Source organism: Cornus florida, unplaced genomic scaffold (assembly GCF_030987335.1).
Source record: "Cornus florida cultivar Cherokee Brave unplaced genomic scaffold, ASM3098733v1 CherokeeBrave_3.0.0_Hap2_Chr04, whole genome shotgun sequence".
Lineage (NCBI taxonomy): Eukaryota > Viridiplantae > Streptophyta > Magnoliopsida > Cornales > Cornaceae > Cornus > Cornus florida.
In genome coordinates this window covers 4,702,155-4,721,403 of record NW_026775574.1, presented here as the reverse complement: position 1 = coordinate 4,721,403, position 19,249 = coordinate 4,702,155, and the positions used below count along the sequence as shown (strand labels likewise).

Below are 19,249 nucleotides of genomic sequence, written 5' to 3'. Positions count from 1 at the left end.
TGTGTGTATATATATATATTATCTTCTGCACTTTTTATATTTTCAACTACTCTATTTCTTTGTTCGGTGTTTCTTTAAAATTTAATCGTAATTAAAAAATACAAAATCAAAAAATAATTATAAAAAGTTTTTAAGTGAATTATGTAAATTAGGATTCTTATTCACGAGAAAGAGATCACTCATTCATGGTAAAAATTGTAACTTCTAGTTTTAATTATTTGAAAATTTAGTAGAAAGGGACATTTGTGGTAAAAATTCTAACTTCTAGTTTTAATTTTTTGAAAATTTAGTAGAAAGGGTGTCCCAAACGTAAAATTGTCAGAGTTGAATTCAAGTTATTATGTTATATTAGGGTTTAGATTCTATAATAATAATTTTGCTATAGATCTTTCCTATATTAAAAAAATTAATTTTAAAACACGTAAACAGCCAGACACATGATTCAAGATAAAATCACAAATTAAAATTCATAAAGTAAAAAAAATAATAATAAAAAAATAACACTTCTTAATAAAATAGCATTCCTTTTTCTTTTTTTTTTTTCTTTTTTTTTTTTTTTTTTTTTTGTACAATTGGGGCATTTCTTTTGTGCTTTTTAATCATGAAGGTTTGTGAGATTCATTTCTAGACTTTGATTATTGTTGTGCCGCTAATGATATACACTTCTGAAGCACTTCACCATCCACAAACTCTTGCTCTCAGCTACTGTCTATTTCATATGGCATGAAAGAAATGCTAGGGCCTTCAGAAACAAATCCTCAAATGTTAAGCACACCATCAGCCTCATCAAAAGTTGTATTAGAGTAAGACTTGCATCACTGACATCGAAGAGTGGAGCTGAGATGAATAAAAAAGGTTCAATTGAAGATATTCAGAAGTTGTTCTTAGAAAGTTGTGTTTTTGTTGGGTGCCATACCTGGATTCTCTCGGAATGACTTGTCACATTTGGAGGTTGTTTGCGGTGGTCTATTGGATAAGGCTTTTGTCTTTGCTCCAATGCATTCTTACTTCATGTGTAAGGCTTGTGCCTTCTAGTTTTTTCTGTAAGGTTTTGGCGTTTTGTTGGAGGGCTCATTGGGTTGCCCTTGTTGTTTTATTTATTTATTTTTTTAGTCAAAAGGTAAGCTTTATAGAAATAGAAGGAATGTATTGAGGGCCCCAAAAGAAAGGGAAATAACATAAAGCAAAACAACAAGCACACCCAATGGGTACAATTGCAGGACCCCATAGTGCGCCTAACTATTTAATAGACAACCAAAAGATAACTAGTGTACGCTTGAAAAAGAGAGAATAAAGCTCAGAAGGAGATCATATCCCAAACAACCTCTCTAAAGCAGCAACCCATTTGACTGTTCAATCCGTGAGCAGCCAAGATTGGCAGCCTGCAAAAGCATAACCATTCAAAAACATCTTTTGAAGATCATCAAATGAACTTTTCTGGTTCATCTCCGCACTATTCTTTAGTACCAGAGAAGCAAGCTTAGCTCTAATGCGACTTTTGATAAGGTTGATGGTGTGGTGAACATTTGAGGGCTTGTTCCTGAAGGCCCTGGCATTTCTTTCCTGCCGGATGAAATATACAACTGCTGAGAGCAATAGTTTGTGGATAGTGAAGTGATTTTTATGCCAGTTGCTTGAACACCATAGGATAAGGTCCCTCCAACAGTCAGGCCTAATGTAGAAACCTGCTACATGCTGTACGAATTCCCAAACTGCACTACTAAATTTACACTTGAAGAAAATGTGATCAATGCATTCCCAATCAGAAAGACACAAATAGCATGCATTGGTGTAGTGTTTGTGCAACATTGGTTTTGTGTCCAGAGTGTAAAGTCTCTCTTTGATTGCAAGCCAAGTGATGTGGCTATGCTTAGGGATATTATGCTTGAACCAAAGAAGTTTGTGCCAAACAAAAGACTGTGAAGGGGGACTGAAATATTCCATAGTGTGTTTATGTGAGAATCCAGTGGATATACTTGGTAACCATTCAATGGAGTCAGAAACCAAAGGTGATGGTTGCAAGCTGTGGAGCTGTGAAGTAAAATAGTTAGATAGGAAAAAAGGTATTTGTTAAAGGGAGGCTGGTAATGCCCACTGGGAATTGAAAATTAGGCTATCAACTTTGACATTTGTGTGAAGTTGAAGAATTTCCACCTTAGATAGGCCCAGCTGAGAGCACAATGGACCATTTGGAAGCCAATAATCAATCCACATCATAGTATCAATTCCAGCTCCAATTCTATGCTTGATTAATTAAACCCCTAGCCATATCCCTTTGCTTCAGAAGATAGGCCCAGCTGAGAGCACAATGGACCATTAGGAAGCTTAAAATCAATCCACATCATAGTATCAGTTCCAACTCCAATTCTATGCTTGATTAATTAAACCCTAGCCATATCCCTCTGCTTCAGAAGCTTTCTCCAGAACCCAGAACTAAGAGAGGTTGGTTTAAGAGTCCAGAAACTCTTGGCTTTGATTAGTTACATTTAGGACCAGTCTACCCAGTGGCTACATTTTCTAGAGCAAATCTTCCAAATGTGCTTGAGATTTGAAACCCTAGCCAAATCAATAGAGTCAAATCCAAGACCACCATTTGCTTTAGGTCTACAAATGGCAGACCAAGCTACCTTAGCGCCACTTTTCTTTAATTCAACTCTGACCAATAAAATCTACTCAAGATTTGGTTGATTTGCTCAATGATTTTCATAGGCAAAATAAATGCTTGAGACCAATAAGTTTGAATGGAATGGAGTATGGATTTTATCAGAACAGCTCTTCCTGCATGAGAGAGGAATTTTGATGTCCAAAAGGATATTCTACCTGTGATCTTTTGAACAAGTGACTGACAATCTGTGGCATTGATTGCAGATAAGGCCAAGGGTAGTCCAAGGTAAGTGATTGGAAGAGCACCAGCATCAAATTGTAGAAGTGAAAAGATGGCAGCTTTGGTTTGGTTATGAACCTCAGAGAAGAAGGCTTGGCTTTTTGAACAATTAATTGAAAGACCAAAAATCTGAAGGAACTTAGCTAGAGCAGTGTGCAATAAATTGACAGAGGCAAGATTTCCAAAGGAGAAAAGAAGTAGATCATCTGCAAAAGCAAGGTGGGTAATTGACAATTCACTGCATCTCCAATTAAACTTGAAGCTTGGGTTGGTTGCCCTTGTTGTTGCTCTTGTTTTTGTTTCATGTTCTGTTCCCCCTCACTTGGGGGCTCACTGTACAATCTTTCTTCTTCTATAAATGCTTACCCTTTAACTAAAAAATAAATAAAAAATTGTGCGGTTTTTACACCGTCAATGGTGGTGAATTGGACATAAGACTTGGGTAAAATCTTGATGAGTCGTTGGTATGCAAAAAAAGCTTGATGTGATTACTTGGATGTAGTATTTGGGTTTAATCGTGCGGTCTTGGTCTTAATGAGCATAGAATTGAGGCCTGCGGAGTTCATGAGAGAGGATCCTTGTTCAGAAATCTGCTTCAAGTGATCATGAAACTTTATGTTTGATTTAATGCAAACACAATCTTTCCCAAAGTTGATTTGGCTGATCACCCACCCCTTCCAACTGACATTGAATAAAACACCTTTTATGTCGATTTTCACATGAAACTCAAAGATTCAATAAAACTCTAGAATATATTTCATCTAACAGGCAGTCATATAAAAAATTCATATTGAATCACAAAAATTGAGTTATCTTTTATATATATCTTTTATTTACAGAAAAAAAAAAAGAAGAAAAAAACATGTATATCTTTTATTTGCAGTAAGTGCACAACACGCGCACACTTACGGTTCGGATGAGTCCGTCCAATATCTATTCGCAAGTTGTATGCACTTATTTAACAATCACATATCAGAACATTCAGAATACAAATTTCCATAAATATTGAGTGTGTCACACAGATGCCCGACCAATGATAATGCTGTCATTTCAAAAAAAAAAAAAATGTAAATTAACCTACCTATTTTTAAAATTACTGATAATATGTTATACTTATGAGTTATGATGTGACATGCTTGACACACCTAATATCTATTCCCCAGTTAGATAGAGGTGTTTTTCTTATGAGAACAAAATTAATAGAAACCAAAAGAGGGGTGAACCAAAATGAATCACTAATTTAGACTTCTAAGCCTGCCTCTGCTTTGTAAGCACCAAAAAAAAAAAAAAAAAATTCCAATCTAGAAATTTGAAGTTTTTTTTCGAAAATTATCTAGAAATTTGAAGTTGCAAATAGATTACTTGAATGTTTCCAAAACTAAAGAAGACATCCCATTAATAAAAGCATGGCAACCATTTCAATTCCATACCCTTCAATCGAAAAATTAGATACCCTCCAATCGAAATATACTTACTGTGTGGTTGGTGAAGTAGACGGGAGTTGATGACACTAATTTTGATAGCTCTAATTTTGATAGCTCGTGAATCTTCCCCGCTGTATCAGTTTTCAGATCATAATAAAAGAATGAGAACTTTCCTTCGTTATATCCAAATAAAATCTCTGCACCAAAGCTACAAAACGGCACTATAGATCTCTTGCATGAGCATGGGACCTTGAGAGTCTGTTTATTCCAGAGTTGCTTGTCATAGTCTTCTAGTATCCAAATTTCGGTGACCCTAGAATTGATCAAAGCCAAACGTTCTCTCACTGGTATTGCAAAAAAAGAATCGCTAGCTGCGCCTTTAGGAAATGGCATGATTTTCAAGCTCTCCTGTCCAACTTCGAAAGCCAAGATCACATGTTTGTTTGAGAAGCCATTGGTACCTAAACAATATATAGTATCGTTGATAGAACAAGCCCTTTTACTATCATCAACTGACAATCTGTCTAATTGACTATAATTATTATGATCAATATCTCTCCACTTGGAGGAGGCGGCGCCGCCAAGAGTCAAAAACCTTGAACTGAGTTTGCCCCTCATTATCGTCATCAGAATCGTTATCAGAATCATCAGCATCCACACAATCAATTTGAGTTATGTTAAGGACTTTGTGTTTCCCAGAAGCTCGGTCAAACCCTAAGAGGTTGAAGGATGCTACTGTCAATTTATGGAATTGTCCTGGTATTTGAATTGCTACGGGCGGAAGTGTTTGGCGTTCCCCAGTGTTAGGGTTACAGATACAGTTCTGAAAACAGACCAAGCCTTTGACTGAATACAAAGGAAAATACAAGTCGGCGGGCTTAGATAAAAGATGAAGGGACGAACCACCTTCTGGGTCTGTGAAGTTGAATGTCCAATGATGATATCCCAGTGTAGTCACGAAGAGAAGTTTGATACCGCCAGGCCGATTGATGGACCGATTATGGTGCGACTGACCGAAGAGTGGATCATCAATTATGGAGCGCCAGAGCTTGGAAACACACCTGAATCTCAGTAAGGTTTTCACTGGAAGTTCTTTCAGTATCTCGAAGATAAGCTCTTGCAGAACTGAAACCCTAGTAGTCGTCGTTGTCGTCGTCTTCTTCATAATCGATCTGACTGGCCGCTTTGTTTTCCTTCCTTGACAACTGCGAGTCCACGAGCCAAGGTAGGGTTTATACTGAGCGGGGCAAGGGCCCGAAAACCAAAAAGGGCCGAACCTGTTAACTGACCCAAATGGACGTCAAAGCGGGCGCGAATCACCTACAGTGAGGCTCTCATGCAGTTCCTGCTGTAACTTTTAAGTGGTCCATATTTGGCCACATCGTTCTTCAGCTAACGGATACTAAGGCTGTGTTTGGCCAATTACACTACTATTTATAAGTTACATTTCACCACTATTTATAAGTAACATCACATAATCTAAAAAGTAATGTCACATATAAACATAACTCAATTCAACATATCATTTATGTTATTATTTGAAATTAAAAGTAGTGATGTTTCGTTTTACAAATGGTGATGTTACTTTTTAAATTCTGTGATGTTACTTATAAATGGTGGTGAAATGTAAAAATAGTCTAAAAAGTAACATCACCACTATTTATAAGTAACATCACAGAAGTCTAAAAATAATATCACATAGTTTAAAAAGTAACATCACCACGTTTTGAGGGTGAAAGATACTTAGAAATGGTGGTGATGTTACTTTTTAGATTATGTGATATTACTTTTAGACTTCTGTGATGTTACTTAAAAATAGTGGTGAAATGTTACTTATAAATAGTGGTATAATTGCCAAACACAGTGTTAGTGTCTATTAAGTGAAGTAAAACGTGGCCAAACTAAGGCCACTTACTGCTCACCGTAGGAAACAGCATGCGAATTGCATTGCAAGTGATTCGCGCCCAAAGCGAGGGAAAACAGGCCGAAAAGTCTGAAAGAGACAAAAGGAAATAATCTATATGTATATATATTTTTTTTTCTGAAAATCTTTTTAAAATCACCTACACAATACAATTCTAAAACCTTTTAAAAATCACCTACACAATATGGAAAGAAAGTATTATTAGAAAATAAATGGCGATTTCCAAATTAATTTTTTTTGAAATTATTTTTCTTTAGGATCAAGCTTGTAACTATATTTCTTTTCTATTTGATTCAATACAGTACTTTTTAACGTTAAGATGATATTAAGATTTAAAGGGAATTTTCAATAAATAACAGAAAAAACAAAAAAACAAACCGAGTAAACAAATCACAAGAGAGCTTTTAGAACTTTCATAGTTGATATTAAATACTAAAAGGGTAGTTTGGTAATTATATTTGCTAAATGAGTTAAGTGGAGCACCAGAATATATTTGTGTAGCGTGAATATAGTTTTTTGTTTTCCTTGCTAGTTGGAGTCTTTTTGATTAATTTCAATATTGAGATTCAAATTCAAACCAGTATTATTTTCTTCAACTCGATTTTTTATTGGGACGGCCAAGACACTGCGGTTAGTTCGAAGGCAAATGTTGTGTTATTCAAGAGAACATCCATTACAATGACAGGGACCTTTCACATAAATTTTTTTTCAAGCCTGAACTTGCTGGCTCGGGCAGCAGGACCGAACCTATGAATAGTGTCTTTGTTAACGAGTTTGATCACATCGTTGGATAGAGGGAGAGAGTGTCACCTTTTGTGAGACTCGACCCACAAAAACCATGAATTTTTCCATTATCAGCTAGAGAGGAGGGAGAGGCGATATAAGCAGTGGAGGGAGGGAGGGTCACCTTGTGTCTACATCAAGACATAGGGAGGAGGAAGAGGTGCAACTAGTTGGAATGGAGAATCTTTTCATTATTTACGATACGGTAGTTATCTTAAATGATAGTGTTATTATTATTTATGACATGATCTTTTGTATTAATGTCTCCTTGCTGGTTCTTAACATTACGGTATCTATTCTCTCCTTCTTGCTGACTTCAGATGAATTCATCCGAGACAATCCGAGACAGAATTTGTGATTGACACTAGAATGCTTCTATTACTAAACAAAGAGTTGGTTGTACAAGCCTATCTCACTCTCACAAAAATGAGACCCTAATCCTATTTATAGATCTATCTAACTAAGACATTCCAACGCTAGGTACGCTACAAAACACTCCAATCTTCTAGAAATTCTCTACTCCGGGTAAAATAATACAAATGGGCAGTGCCATCTTCTATTTTTCTCTAAAAAAATTTCTCTCTTCTCTGGTCATGTCTCCTAGATTTATTTAGTCTCATCTCTTTTTTTTCTTTTTTTCTTTTTTTTCTTTTTCTTCATCGTCTAAAAACCTCTGGCTCTCTCTCTAAACTTCTTTTTGTAGGTGAGAAAGACGAGATCCAAACACCCGAATGGTTCAAAGTCCGTTTGAAACGTACTTAAATTTTCCAAAGATTGCTTTATTGAACCCCTTTGTTTTAGTCTGAAATATGATAATAAAAAGCAATTATCTTCTCAATACAATATCATGAAAAATAGTGACTATTGCATGGCAGGGTTAACTTAGTTTTAATAAAAAGAAAATAATAAAGGGAGCGAATAATTTAGCAATACCGGAAAAAGAAGAAGATAATATACATTCATCGATATATCAAATACCAGAGAATTAGAATGCAACATTTACACGTTTTTTAAAAACACTGAAACATCACATGATTCATATATTTTGGTCCAACACTCTTTTCATCAAAAGAACATATGGGATATATCACAAATATATGACATCAGAAGACTGAACAAAAAGTTTAATAAATATCTCACAATTCTGGACCATTTAGAGGATAACCAAGAACTAAGCTTACCAGATGATATAATGACTGTTGAAGAGGCATGGAAGACATGCTTTGATGGAGCTGTATATCAGAAATGATTGATTGGTTGATATTTTTGTAGTATTGTTTGATGCTTCTTCTCAAGAAACACAGCAGAAATACACTCCAAAGAGAAGTCATTACTGCAACTCAAGTTCTATAATAAATCAACTCTGACAGTTGCTTAGTAACTGTTGATTAACCTCCATCGTCAGCTTCCTACCAACAACTAGTAGTTATGAATGTCAGCGGGAGATGAATGTCGCTGAAGGTAAAACCCACTTTATCCTTTGGTTTCACTCTTTAGCAGCTAATCAGAGCCATCACCACTATCCCATTCGCTGTTTCAACCTTCAATTAATTTCTGGAGCATTGCCTGACACAACATATCCAAAATAATACTCTGATCACCATCTTTTGATAGATTTAGTGAGAAAATTTGTTATTCAAATTATTTTTTTAGATAATGCTAGAAACCTAAATTTCCAATGCATTATAATATTTAGATGAGCATGACATTTCTCAAACAGCTATAAACATTCCAATAAAATCCACCTCAAAGTATAATGATTTATCAATAATCTGAATGAATTTGACTTTAACAGCAAATTAAATACTAGAAAAAATTAAGAGCTTTTAGACGCAAAGATGCTCTTCAGTCTTGAAGCGACTTACTGGACAAGAATGATGAGATTTCAACCCCTGATGTAGTTCATGAGACGAAACTAGTAGCTTAACTGGACGAAATTCAATTGATTGATTGTGTCCTCTATTATCCATAAAAGAGACTAATTCACGTTGTAGAAGGTGCTCAAATGCCTGCGGAAGTTCGGAGCAAAGGATTTAATATGCTTGGAGATAATTTAAAAGGGTACACCACATCAAGATTCACATATATGAAGTGTCAAACGAACCCGTAAGCAGACATTCTGTGCATAATAGTCAGATGTCTGGAACGCATCATGTATGCTCTTGTACTCTGTCATATTTGATAAACACAAGTAATTGAAAAGTGACATACTGGTGATAGAGTAACAGTATGAATAATAGACGAGGCAAACCTTTCATTACAGAAATGAAATTGTACGAGTCTTGCTCTTTGACTTCTAACCTCTTCATACAAACCAAAATATAGAGTTCTAAAATGGAGCAATCTGCATGAACAAGTTGAATTTGAACTGAATGTTATCAAAATCTTTACCGCAAAAAAACAAATATTTACCAGCAAAATTTTGTACACACAGGATATAAGTACAAGAAGAAGGGAATAAAGGACAGCGTCATCATTGGGCGAATAAGGTGGTCGCCCAAGGCCTCATTAGCTTTCCCTACGTGGGTTCCATGGTAACTTCACTGTGATATCTAATATACTCTTCCAATTCTTTGATTTGGATTTGATGTCAGCATCATTTAAGCGACTTTCCTAAACCCATCCTAATGAAATATCTTCCCTAAAGAGATTCCAGCATCCCACACTTCCCTCTTCCAAGAATTAAGGAAAGTGCTTCTGAAATGAATGATACTGGTTTCTATTAAAGTGAAACAGAATCTTGAGGTTTACTAATGTTTCATTCTTAATATGTATTTTCTCGTTAGGATTCCCAGTTGACTCCGAACTTAATTCTGAATGAGATTTCCTCATCTCTTAATGCCAAACTTTCTGCTTCAATATATCACACTTCTTGTGGAGGCCAAGAGGTAACTAGGCTTCAAACACGAGGATATTATATCATGACTTGAGAATAGTCAACCTGCTAAGATGAGACGGGGCTTTCTCGCTTTGAGTTGGGAACATCTATTAAATCCTTGGACTCGCCACCTATTATCTATTGGTCACAATCCAAGAACATCTCCAGATAGCATTTGCTTTAAGAGCCCATCCATGCAATGGCTTGCTATAGAAATAGGATAAGCAACTATGATGCTATATTTCTATGGAACTCGTCAATATTGAGGACTCTGGGTTACCATCTCATAATCTTGTCCAGGGGGAAAGGTACTTTAAAGACTTGTACCTCCGTTATAGTTACAAATTTTGAGGTAAGCTATCAGTCAACGAAACGCTTAAGCTAGCAACAACAGAGCTCAACTCAATAATAAAGAAAGAAAAGGCAGTAACGTGAGAATTTTCATGACAGCCTCCACCTACACTTTCTACCAATCATAAGAGACAATATGGTATGGTATGGCTATTGATATTGAGACCCTACAGAACTTAAGAGTCAATTTGTTGAGACCATCGACAGTAACACACAATAAACCTACAATCTATGACTCTCCCCCTCCTATAAATAATGCTCAAATTGTTTTCCGATATTGTTCTCCCACTTCTTTCCTTATGTGAAAATGTATAATCGTGTTATTAAAGGTATAGTGAGATCATGACAAATTGAGCAATGTCAGCATCTTTTTTCTCATTCATTTCGGGCAAATAAAACGCCACACACAAACACTTTGTCCCTATGGGGACTTAAACCCTCAACCTTCCACTTCGAGAGGTAGAGGAGATACCACTGGGAAAAACAACCCTTGGTATCTTTCCCTCACTAATTTCACTTCTACAGACCAATGAACCTTTAGCTCAAGTGGTATCTCCACCTCCCAAACAGAAGGTTAAGGATTCAATTCTCCATAGGGGCAATAGTGGGGGGTGTGAGTAATTAACATAAATATATATATGCCACTTTCACAGAAAATTTCATGCAAAACAAACTTGAACAAAATAAAAATAAAAAATATATATTTTATGCTTTATTTATTATTAAAAATAAAAACATTTTGACTGGAAAAATAAGAGCATGAAAGCAGCAACTCATTTTTTTTTTTATCTTTTCTGGTTAGGTAAATTACACACATCTACAAATGCCCACCATGGGGCTCGAACCCCTCACCTCCCCTTTGAGGGAGGAGAGGTTATACCAGCTGGGTAATGAGTCTAATGACCCAGTGGTGAAAGTAGCAAACTCATAAACCAAATAATCAGGGGGGGGGGGGGGGGGGGGGGGGGGGGGGGTGTTGAATTGGGTTTGAGAAATAGACTAGCAACTATTTTAAAAAAACAAAATAAAATAAATTATGAGACAAGTGAAATCATGCAAGATGATAAATTATCCTAAACAGGTAAACTTTTGGTTATAGGTGAAAAAAGACAATTCAGAATAATGAAATCAGCAAGAATGCATGACCGATTAAATTATTAAATTTTCATACCTTTTAAACTTTCCAGCTTTGGTTGCCTTCGAATACTCAAAAGCGCAGCTTTGAAGTTCTCAAGTGATAGCAATCCGGATTGCAAATCCATACAACAAACAGCAGAAAACCTGGTGTTGCAGACAATCAGTATTCTTTTTTTGCAGGAAATAACAGCTATACATCCAGATAGAGAAGGAGAAACTTACAGAAACCTCAACAAATGGTTGAAGGTGGAATCAGAATTTGATAATGTGCTAATAATTTCTTGGAATCTTTCCTCGGCTAATACATTCTGTAAAATGTCAAGGACTTCTTTGCCACATTTTATTTTAATAAAAGATGCAAGCAGTGTCCAAGCTACTTAGGCAATGCCAAAACATATAACATTTACAAAACACTCCAGGGATGCTTGAATTGACTTTACTCGTAAGTATTCACTTAAGAAAGATGGTTAGAAGACATCATTCTTTGTTTTAACTGAAACAGCTACTGTGTGTAAGATCATATGCCTTAAAAAAGATTTCCAAGAGGAAAAGGAAATGGAAAAAAGAATGTGCCAGGGCAACATGCAAATGATCTACCAAATGCTCCTTTGATGCAAACTATCAAGTATATAAGCTTATCACTTATAGCTAGTTGACTCATATTTGAAAGGGCATAGGCCCATCTTACTACCATCATGGCATTATTTGCAAGGGGATAAAAAAGGCCCATCATGCACAAATTTTACATGAGATCATATAACTGGGATAAGTTTCAGATAAAGGGATACTGAATATGCATCAAATAATTTTTTCACACTAGAGAAATATGTAATGAATATGTGAAGCATTTCATCTTCCGTGGTCAAATTGGATGGGTAGGGTGTTTCTTCTGCCAAAACCGAGATCAATGAATCACAAGTAGTTGGCCTCGTCCTCCATGAGCTGTGTGCAAACTCAACTTTGACGGTTGTTCTCTTGGCAAGCTGGGTAAAACACAATATTTAGGTTGTTATGGTGAAGTTACATTTTTCTTCTCCAAGGATTTTGGGGTTCGAATCATAAACAACGCAGAGGTAGGTGCCTGGGACGGATGTGCCCCCCTCAAACTTTTAAAAAATTGCATTTTTGTATGCATAATTTAAATAAAAAAAAATTTAAATTGCACGCCACCCCGCACCCCCCCCCCCCCCCCCCACACCACCACCCAACTTTAAAAATTTTCATTTTTGTATAATTTTTTCCCCCCTAAACTTAAAAAAAAAAAAAAAAAAAAAAAATCATTTTTATATAATTCTGTAAAATTTTAAAATTGCCCTGCCTCAAAAATTTTTATTACATTATGCCCCCCCTGAGCATAATTTCTGGCTCCATCCCTGGTAGGTGCACTTCTTTGTAGCCTCAACGAGGCAAAAAGTAGGGGCATCTCAAATTGCATAAGAGAATATATCAAGAATATGTTTGAGTAGAGTAAAAATGGCAAAGTTGGTCAATGGAATTCCAGTCATGTACTAAAGACAATAATGTTGCTGTTAGAAGGAAAGTTTTAGATTCCTCGCATGGACAGTGAAGGAGCAGATGATTTAGCTATGTGTTGTGCTTCCTGAAGAGGATTATATTAGGCAGAGAACAGTGTTTATTACTGTTCTATATTGCAGCTTCAAAGTTTCTCTTTCTGAAGAAATCTCTTTCTCTTCTTTGTATGTCTTCTCTTTTGCTAAATTCTGTTTTTTCCCAGTAAATACAATTACATCAGTACTGAGGAAGAGGGGGGAGGGGGGAAGGGGCGTGGCCCTAGAATCTTTAGATGTCGGAAGATGGTAGAAAGGATCGTGCAGTCAATATCAAGCAATTGGATAAGACTTTAATCCTCTTCCTCTTTCACCAGTCTGCTCCTTATAGGTCAATCATTCCTAGGTTCTCCATTGAAAATAAAATAAATAAAAGAAGACAGTCGACACTTTGTAGTGCTTTCCACTTGAACGATAAGCACCTCTTCAGTGCTGATCTGCCTTCTCTTTGTCCTTGTAGCACTTTCCTTCAAACCATGTAGACCCTCCTTTCAGTGTAGTCCCATGATACATGGACCCTTCAAATGTATGTGAAATACCCCTGTATGACACTCTTCACCCTAACAAGACCATGGGATAAGTGCCCATCAAATTTGGTTGACATGTACCAAAAAAATCATATCCAATAATTCAATTTTATTACATTATGGGTTCAAAACGAGTTAAATGCCTATTTTGAATACTAAGATACATTAAAATTTTATTTTACTCTAGAATCTATAATATACTCCATAGTTTTAACTTATATGTTAAATTCATATGGGAAAAGTAAGGGCTATAAAGCAAGAATATGATCTTAGCACTAAATTTGGCATGATTTAAACTCATCATACGATTCATACCTCAATTTTTCATCTCTAAGAAATATTCAGGTACTTGAAATTATTGTTACACTTTTCACACTTTTTTATTTTTTCTTTTTGCAAGTTCTTAACAATTTTACTATGATACAATACTACATATGCCGCATCTCATAGTTCAAGACATGAGAAATGTGTCCTAGAGTATCCAAGAAGAATTGGAGATGTGTTTGAAACTATTTTTTCTCATCCTATGGATACATTTAGTACCAGTCTATCAGATGCGTAGATGAAAGTTCGAAATGATATGAATTTTTTGCTCAGAAGTCTTCTTTCTATGCTCGTCTGAGTCTTGCTTTTCCTATACTCTTTAAAACCAACCAGGTTAAATTACTGAATAAACTCATTCATCAATTTTTCTATGCAAGTTCTTACCTGAAGCTCATACTTCTAAATTTTTGAAATGAAATTATTGTATTGGTACAAGTGAAGGTCGAAAAAATCCTAATTTGTAAAGAATAAAATTGACATTTATTCCCAAAATGATTAAAAGGTATGCAACTGAAGGTATGCAACTGCAAAGCCCCAGATATGTGTTTGTGCAATAAAGAAAAGCTTTGCATTGATCAGGGAAAGGATACGAGAATCTTTTTATTAAACTCGACTACGTAGTCATGAGGAAGGCTTGAATCTGTTGGCAATAATAAGATGTGCTCCAACAGTCTGCATGACCAGCACACACACAAAACAGCACAATAGCATTTAATAATCTAGAATGTTCAACTTACAGGAAAGAAGAGAAGGAAGAGAGAAAAATCTAGAACATCCGATTCTGGGGCATAAACCACAGAAGCTACGCTAAGTCAAGAAAAAAGAAAAATTACCTCTGCAAATCATCCTTTGAGGGAGGAAGAAACAACAGTTTCCGATGTGAGAAACGAGATCTTACTCTTTTTTCCAAAAGCTGATCAGCATCCTGCAGGGCATATAGCCTGATTTGTCAGCATTCTTCACACATTTCAAGTCATTTAGAAATCTGTGAATCCTCAAATGTGATCCAAATGTAGTGCAGGTAACACCGACAAAGTATTGAACCCAAACAAGTTGATGAAGCATAAATTTTCAATTTCGCTCAACTCCCAGCAGTTTAAACGCAAAGTTTAATACCAACCTATAGCACAATGACTTTCATTCCAATATATTTGAAATTCATCATTAACCGTACCCTGAAGATGCCAGTTATATGCATCTTTGTGTTTATTATAGAATTAAATTAAGCAAGGCAAAGGAAATTATTAGTTCAAAGCAACATACCAAACGGCAACTCAAACCAATGACAACAGCTTGTGATGTTACAGATTGCATTGCATCTAGTAAGCTGTAGAGTAACCGTTGCTTACCCTGCCAAAAATCAGACAGAAGAAAAATATGATACTAATGGTAGAAATATGAACTCAAGAGTATATATTAAGTAATAAAAGTTCTGTCTTCAATAACCTGAATATTCCATGTTGGCCCTAATTTACTTAAAAAATGAATTTTTTTGTGTACAAGTTTCTTCTAAAGCATACGGCTTTCTAGATGTAGATGATGATATATATACAGAATGATCTTATATATATATATATATATATATATATATATATATATCATATAATTAATGAAACACCACACGAGTGGATATATAGGAATCCAAACCTATCATCTATATCAATAACATCAAGTAATCAGCCGTTCTCAAGCACACACACTAGCAATGAAAAATAAAGTGGGAAGAACGAAAAAGAAATATAAAAAGTGAGTTTGTCAAACTTCAAGACTTCTGCAATGAGACACAAGGAATGGGAAAAGAATGAGTCTTACCAGAGCAAAGAGGTCAAACTCATCCAGTACAAAAATAACTGTTTTGTGTGCTAATCCACACTCCCTGGTGACAAGTTATCACAAATGAGTATATGTGTGACAAAAAACAAATAACTATATCATGAAACTGAACAAAGCAACAAAAATAATTACACATATCAACAAGAGTTAAATCGTACTTGTGAATGACAAAAGAATACATAACCAAAAGGGCTAAAACACTCACCTTAACATGGATACCATGAACTGAGAGTTATCATCAAATGATGCCTGCAAAAATCATCTCAAGATCATGAATACCATAAAATAAATAAATAAAAATATGAGAGGAAGAAGAAGAAGAAGAAAAGGTTCCAAATGCATCATCAGAACCAGCAACAGATTGGCCACATTACCATCTTTGAGAATAACAATTGATGTTCCACGCATAACTGCCTAGCAATTTCCTGAGCAATCAAATAATCTTGGTAAGCCACATACAGAAAGAGAGAGGGAAATGAACACTTATCCTTCCAAAATATATGGAAAGCAACCTTGCAACCTTTCCAGTTGAATTTCACATAAAGAGAAAAAAAAATCTCTGAAAATAGATTTTTTACATGCAGAAACATGATAAAACAACTGAGGTACTTCCGTGCTATAAGCCATTAGTTGACCCACTACAGTTTGTCTTTCCTTAAATGTATTGAACAGCCTAGACATCAAAGGTTAACTTTAGTTAATGGGTATCCCTAACTCAATTAACTCAACAAAGTCTTGCCCCAATTGTTTAAGCAGATTTCATGATTCTTGTTCGTTGTTTCGCTCTTTCTAAGCAATAACTTTGATTAGTTACACGTTACCATATCTTTGCTTACTATCTCAAACTAGGTTGATTTTGGTCTTCCGCTTATCCTCATTCCTAACATTACCCTTAATGTGAATCATGACCCTCTTTCTCACGGATAAAAGACATGCTTAAAACATCATGGTTAATTCTCTTATTTTATCTCCAATTTGTTCTGCTCTACTGTCTAGCATTCTTGTTCACTTCTAATTTTACCTTTCTTATCTTTTCACGTATACTATGAACATCTATATATCAACCATGTTCACTTTATTGAATGTTGCTTTAACTTCCTAACTTGTTCACATAAAATACTGCAGCCTTGGAAGCTGTATTATACAATCTTCTTTTGGATTTTTAGGATATGTTGATTACACGATATGCCCAAATCACATCTCCACTTAGCCCATTTTGCTTTAATTGTATGAGTAAAATCATGTATAGTCTCTCCTGCCTATAAACAATCAAGCCTTAGTAATAAACTGTTTGTTACTGGGTATATCTCTTAACCTACAACCTTCATTACATCTTCATTTGCATTCCTAATTTTACTAAAGTTACAATCCTTATATACTATCTCGGTACTCCTTATGTTAAATTCCCTTGATTATACAGCTGCTCACTAAATCTCTAGCTTAACATTTATCCTGCTTTAGTTTCATCAATTAAAACAATATTAGTGGCAATTAGTATATCTCTGGAGATTCTATCTTAGAATTTTCTGTTAAAGTCCATGAAAATCACAAGAAGGTCCTTCTCTCTCCATTGTTCAATTTGTCTCCTTAGTAAATAGATGGATTCTGAACTTAGCCTCTCCAGAATAAAACCAACTTGATTTTCTGATACTTGCATGTATGGTCTTAGTTGCTACCGAATCACTCTCCTCAAAAGTTTCATAGTGTGCTTCATTAGTTTAATACCACAATAATTTGTACAACTTGGAAATTCCCTTTAATTAGACAAATGATTCCGAAAGAAAAATGATTACCAGACAATTGAGGGAAGGAAGTAAAAGGGACTTGGGAAGTCTAACCTTAAGTGCACAATTGTCTTCACTGTGCAAAAGCCCATTCAATTTGATCTGAAACCACCATAAGATTACTTAATATAAAAAAATAATAATAAAAAAAAATAAAAATAAAAAACACAGAAGTTATTAAACAAGTAAAATGTTTGCATGGAACAACGAAACTGAATCTGCGCATGGACATACAGCACCACTGTGCATTATGGAAACATCACTGCAATCACCAAAGTTAATGCCAAATGAAGACAGTGATTCTATTAAGCATGTAACAATGCCAAGAACCCATTTGATGCCAATAAAAGCATAATCAAACTTTCTTATACTAGCATATAATTAATGATCAAAGTATTCAATTCCATGAGAACATTCCAACATTCCATAACCTTTAAAAAACAATTCTTTAAGGTTGCTGGTTAAAACACCCAAAACTATTTGTATTACGAAACCATGATAACAGGTAAAGTAGTGATAGCGGAAATAATTGAATTATAAAACCATACCACAGATACCATATCAGGAAATTCTTTCAAAAGATCTTCGAGAACAAGCTCCAACACCTAAAACAGCCAAATAAAAACAAAAAAAAACAAAAAAAAAAAAACATAATTATATATATATATAGAAGAAGAATAAAACACTAAAATAACAATTTACCGGAGTTTTTCCACAACCACGAGGACCAAGAAGCAATACTGAATTGTTACATGCCTCAGTGATTGAACTCGATATAATGAACTTCAACTTGCTGCAAACAAAAAACCCTTCAATTTATTCATTATCATCTATCAATTAGAAATAACATATGAACTCATCATATAAGCGGAAAAGGAGGAAGAGAGAAAAAAATAATAATAATGAAGAAAATGGTTAACCCGGTTGGTTTCTGAGAAAGATAATCCTTCTCTTTTGCAACACTTTCTCAGCAACCAAACAGGGTTAAGGTATACAAAGAGGGACTTGCACCTGTAATTGCTGCCGGGAGAGTCGGAGAAATGTTTAAAAATGAAATTAGGGTTACATAGCCTGCTTCGAAGGAGGATTAAGGCTTCTTTAGCTGGATTTTCTCGTCCCATTTGATTTTTCCCTTTTTCGCTTTCCTGCTAACAAAGAGACACTGATGAGAAACAATGGCGGGAAATAGACGATAGATAGGTTAATTACAGATTATATAGTGCGGGGTTACTACGGGTGAGTGGGGGGACAAAATTAATAACCCAACACGAATTTAACCGGCGTTCGGTGTTAATTGTCTGAATTCGTACTTAACCTCTCAAACTCTCGCATCAATGAATGAAATATTTATTAAATAATCAAATTTTTTACATATCTCAAAAAATTATGTCTTAATCCTGTAATTAAATAAAGAGAGTTCAACAAATCTCTTGCTCTGGTAATAATATTACTCATTACTTAGGTTATATTTGTAATTCAAAATATTTAATAAGAAATACTTTATTATTTGTATTTTATTAATAACATGATATCGCTAATCTATTAAATAATATAACATTTATTAAAATAAAATATTTTTATTTATATGACAGAATATAATTAATTGATAGTATGGATTGCATAGTATCACCATATAAAGAAATCTCTTTGGTATTTGACCTCAATTAGATATAATTAATAAATCATCAATTCAAATGTTTGTTTAACTCAATTACTAAACAAAATTTTCTTATTCAATATGTCATTTTTGTTTCATTATAGTTGCATTTTATGCTTGAGTTAATAAATACAGTACAAAATTTAGTTAATTTAAACGGGTTAAATAAGTTATA

At 34.9% G+C, this 19,249-nt stretch overlaps 1 protein-coding gene and 1 pseudogene across 1 annotated transcript; both read right to left on the bottom strand.

Annotated features, from left to right (window-relative positions):
* Positions 1–3,755: 3,755 nt before the first annotated feature.
* LOC132304639 (putative F-box protein At1g32420) lies at positions 3,756–5,473 on the bottom strand (annotated as a pseudogene).
* Positions 5,474–7,921: 2,448 nt separating this feature from the next.
* On the bottom strand, positions 7,922–18,669 carry LOC132302563 (origin of replication complex subunit 4). Its single transcript, XM_059799464.1, has 16 exons — positions 18,429–18,669; positions 18,120–18,210; positions 17,966–18,022; positions 17,472–17,519; positions 16,008–16,058; positions 15,839–15,882; positions 15,613–15,676; positions 15,064–15,150; positions 14,634–14,725; positions 14,391–14,472; positions 11,604–11,689; positions 11,416–11,525; positions 9,267–9,359; positions 9,120–9,184; positions 8,881–9,024; positions 7,922–8,581 (listed from the first exon to the last, which is right to left on the bottom strand). Exons 1-16 carry the CDS (start codon positions 18,536–18,538, stop codon positions 8,552–8,554), a joined length of 1,254 nt encoding a protein of 417 aa, XP_059655447.1. The 5' UTR covers positions 18,539–18,669; the 3' UTR covers positions 7,922–8,551.
* Positions 18,670–19,249: the final 580 nt, after the last annotated feature.

Bases quoted from the DNA above. Each gene is read 5' to 3' on its own strand.
- LOC132302563 (XM_059799464.1), bottom strand. From the start codon at position 18,538: ATGGGACGAGAAAATCCAGCTAAAGAAGCCTTAATCCTCCTTCGAAGC. The intron at 15,677-15,838 runs GTGAGTGTTTTA...ACTTGTCACCAG, and splicing joins TTCATGGTATCCATGTTAAG to GGAGTGTGGATTAGCACACA. The intron at 8,582-8,880 runs GTAAGTCGCTTC...ATGTTGTGTCAG, and splicing joins AATCTCATCATTCTTGTCCA to GCAATGCTCCAGAAATTAAT.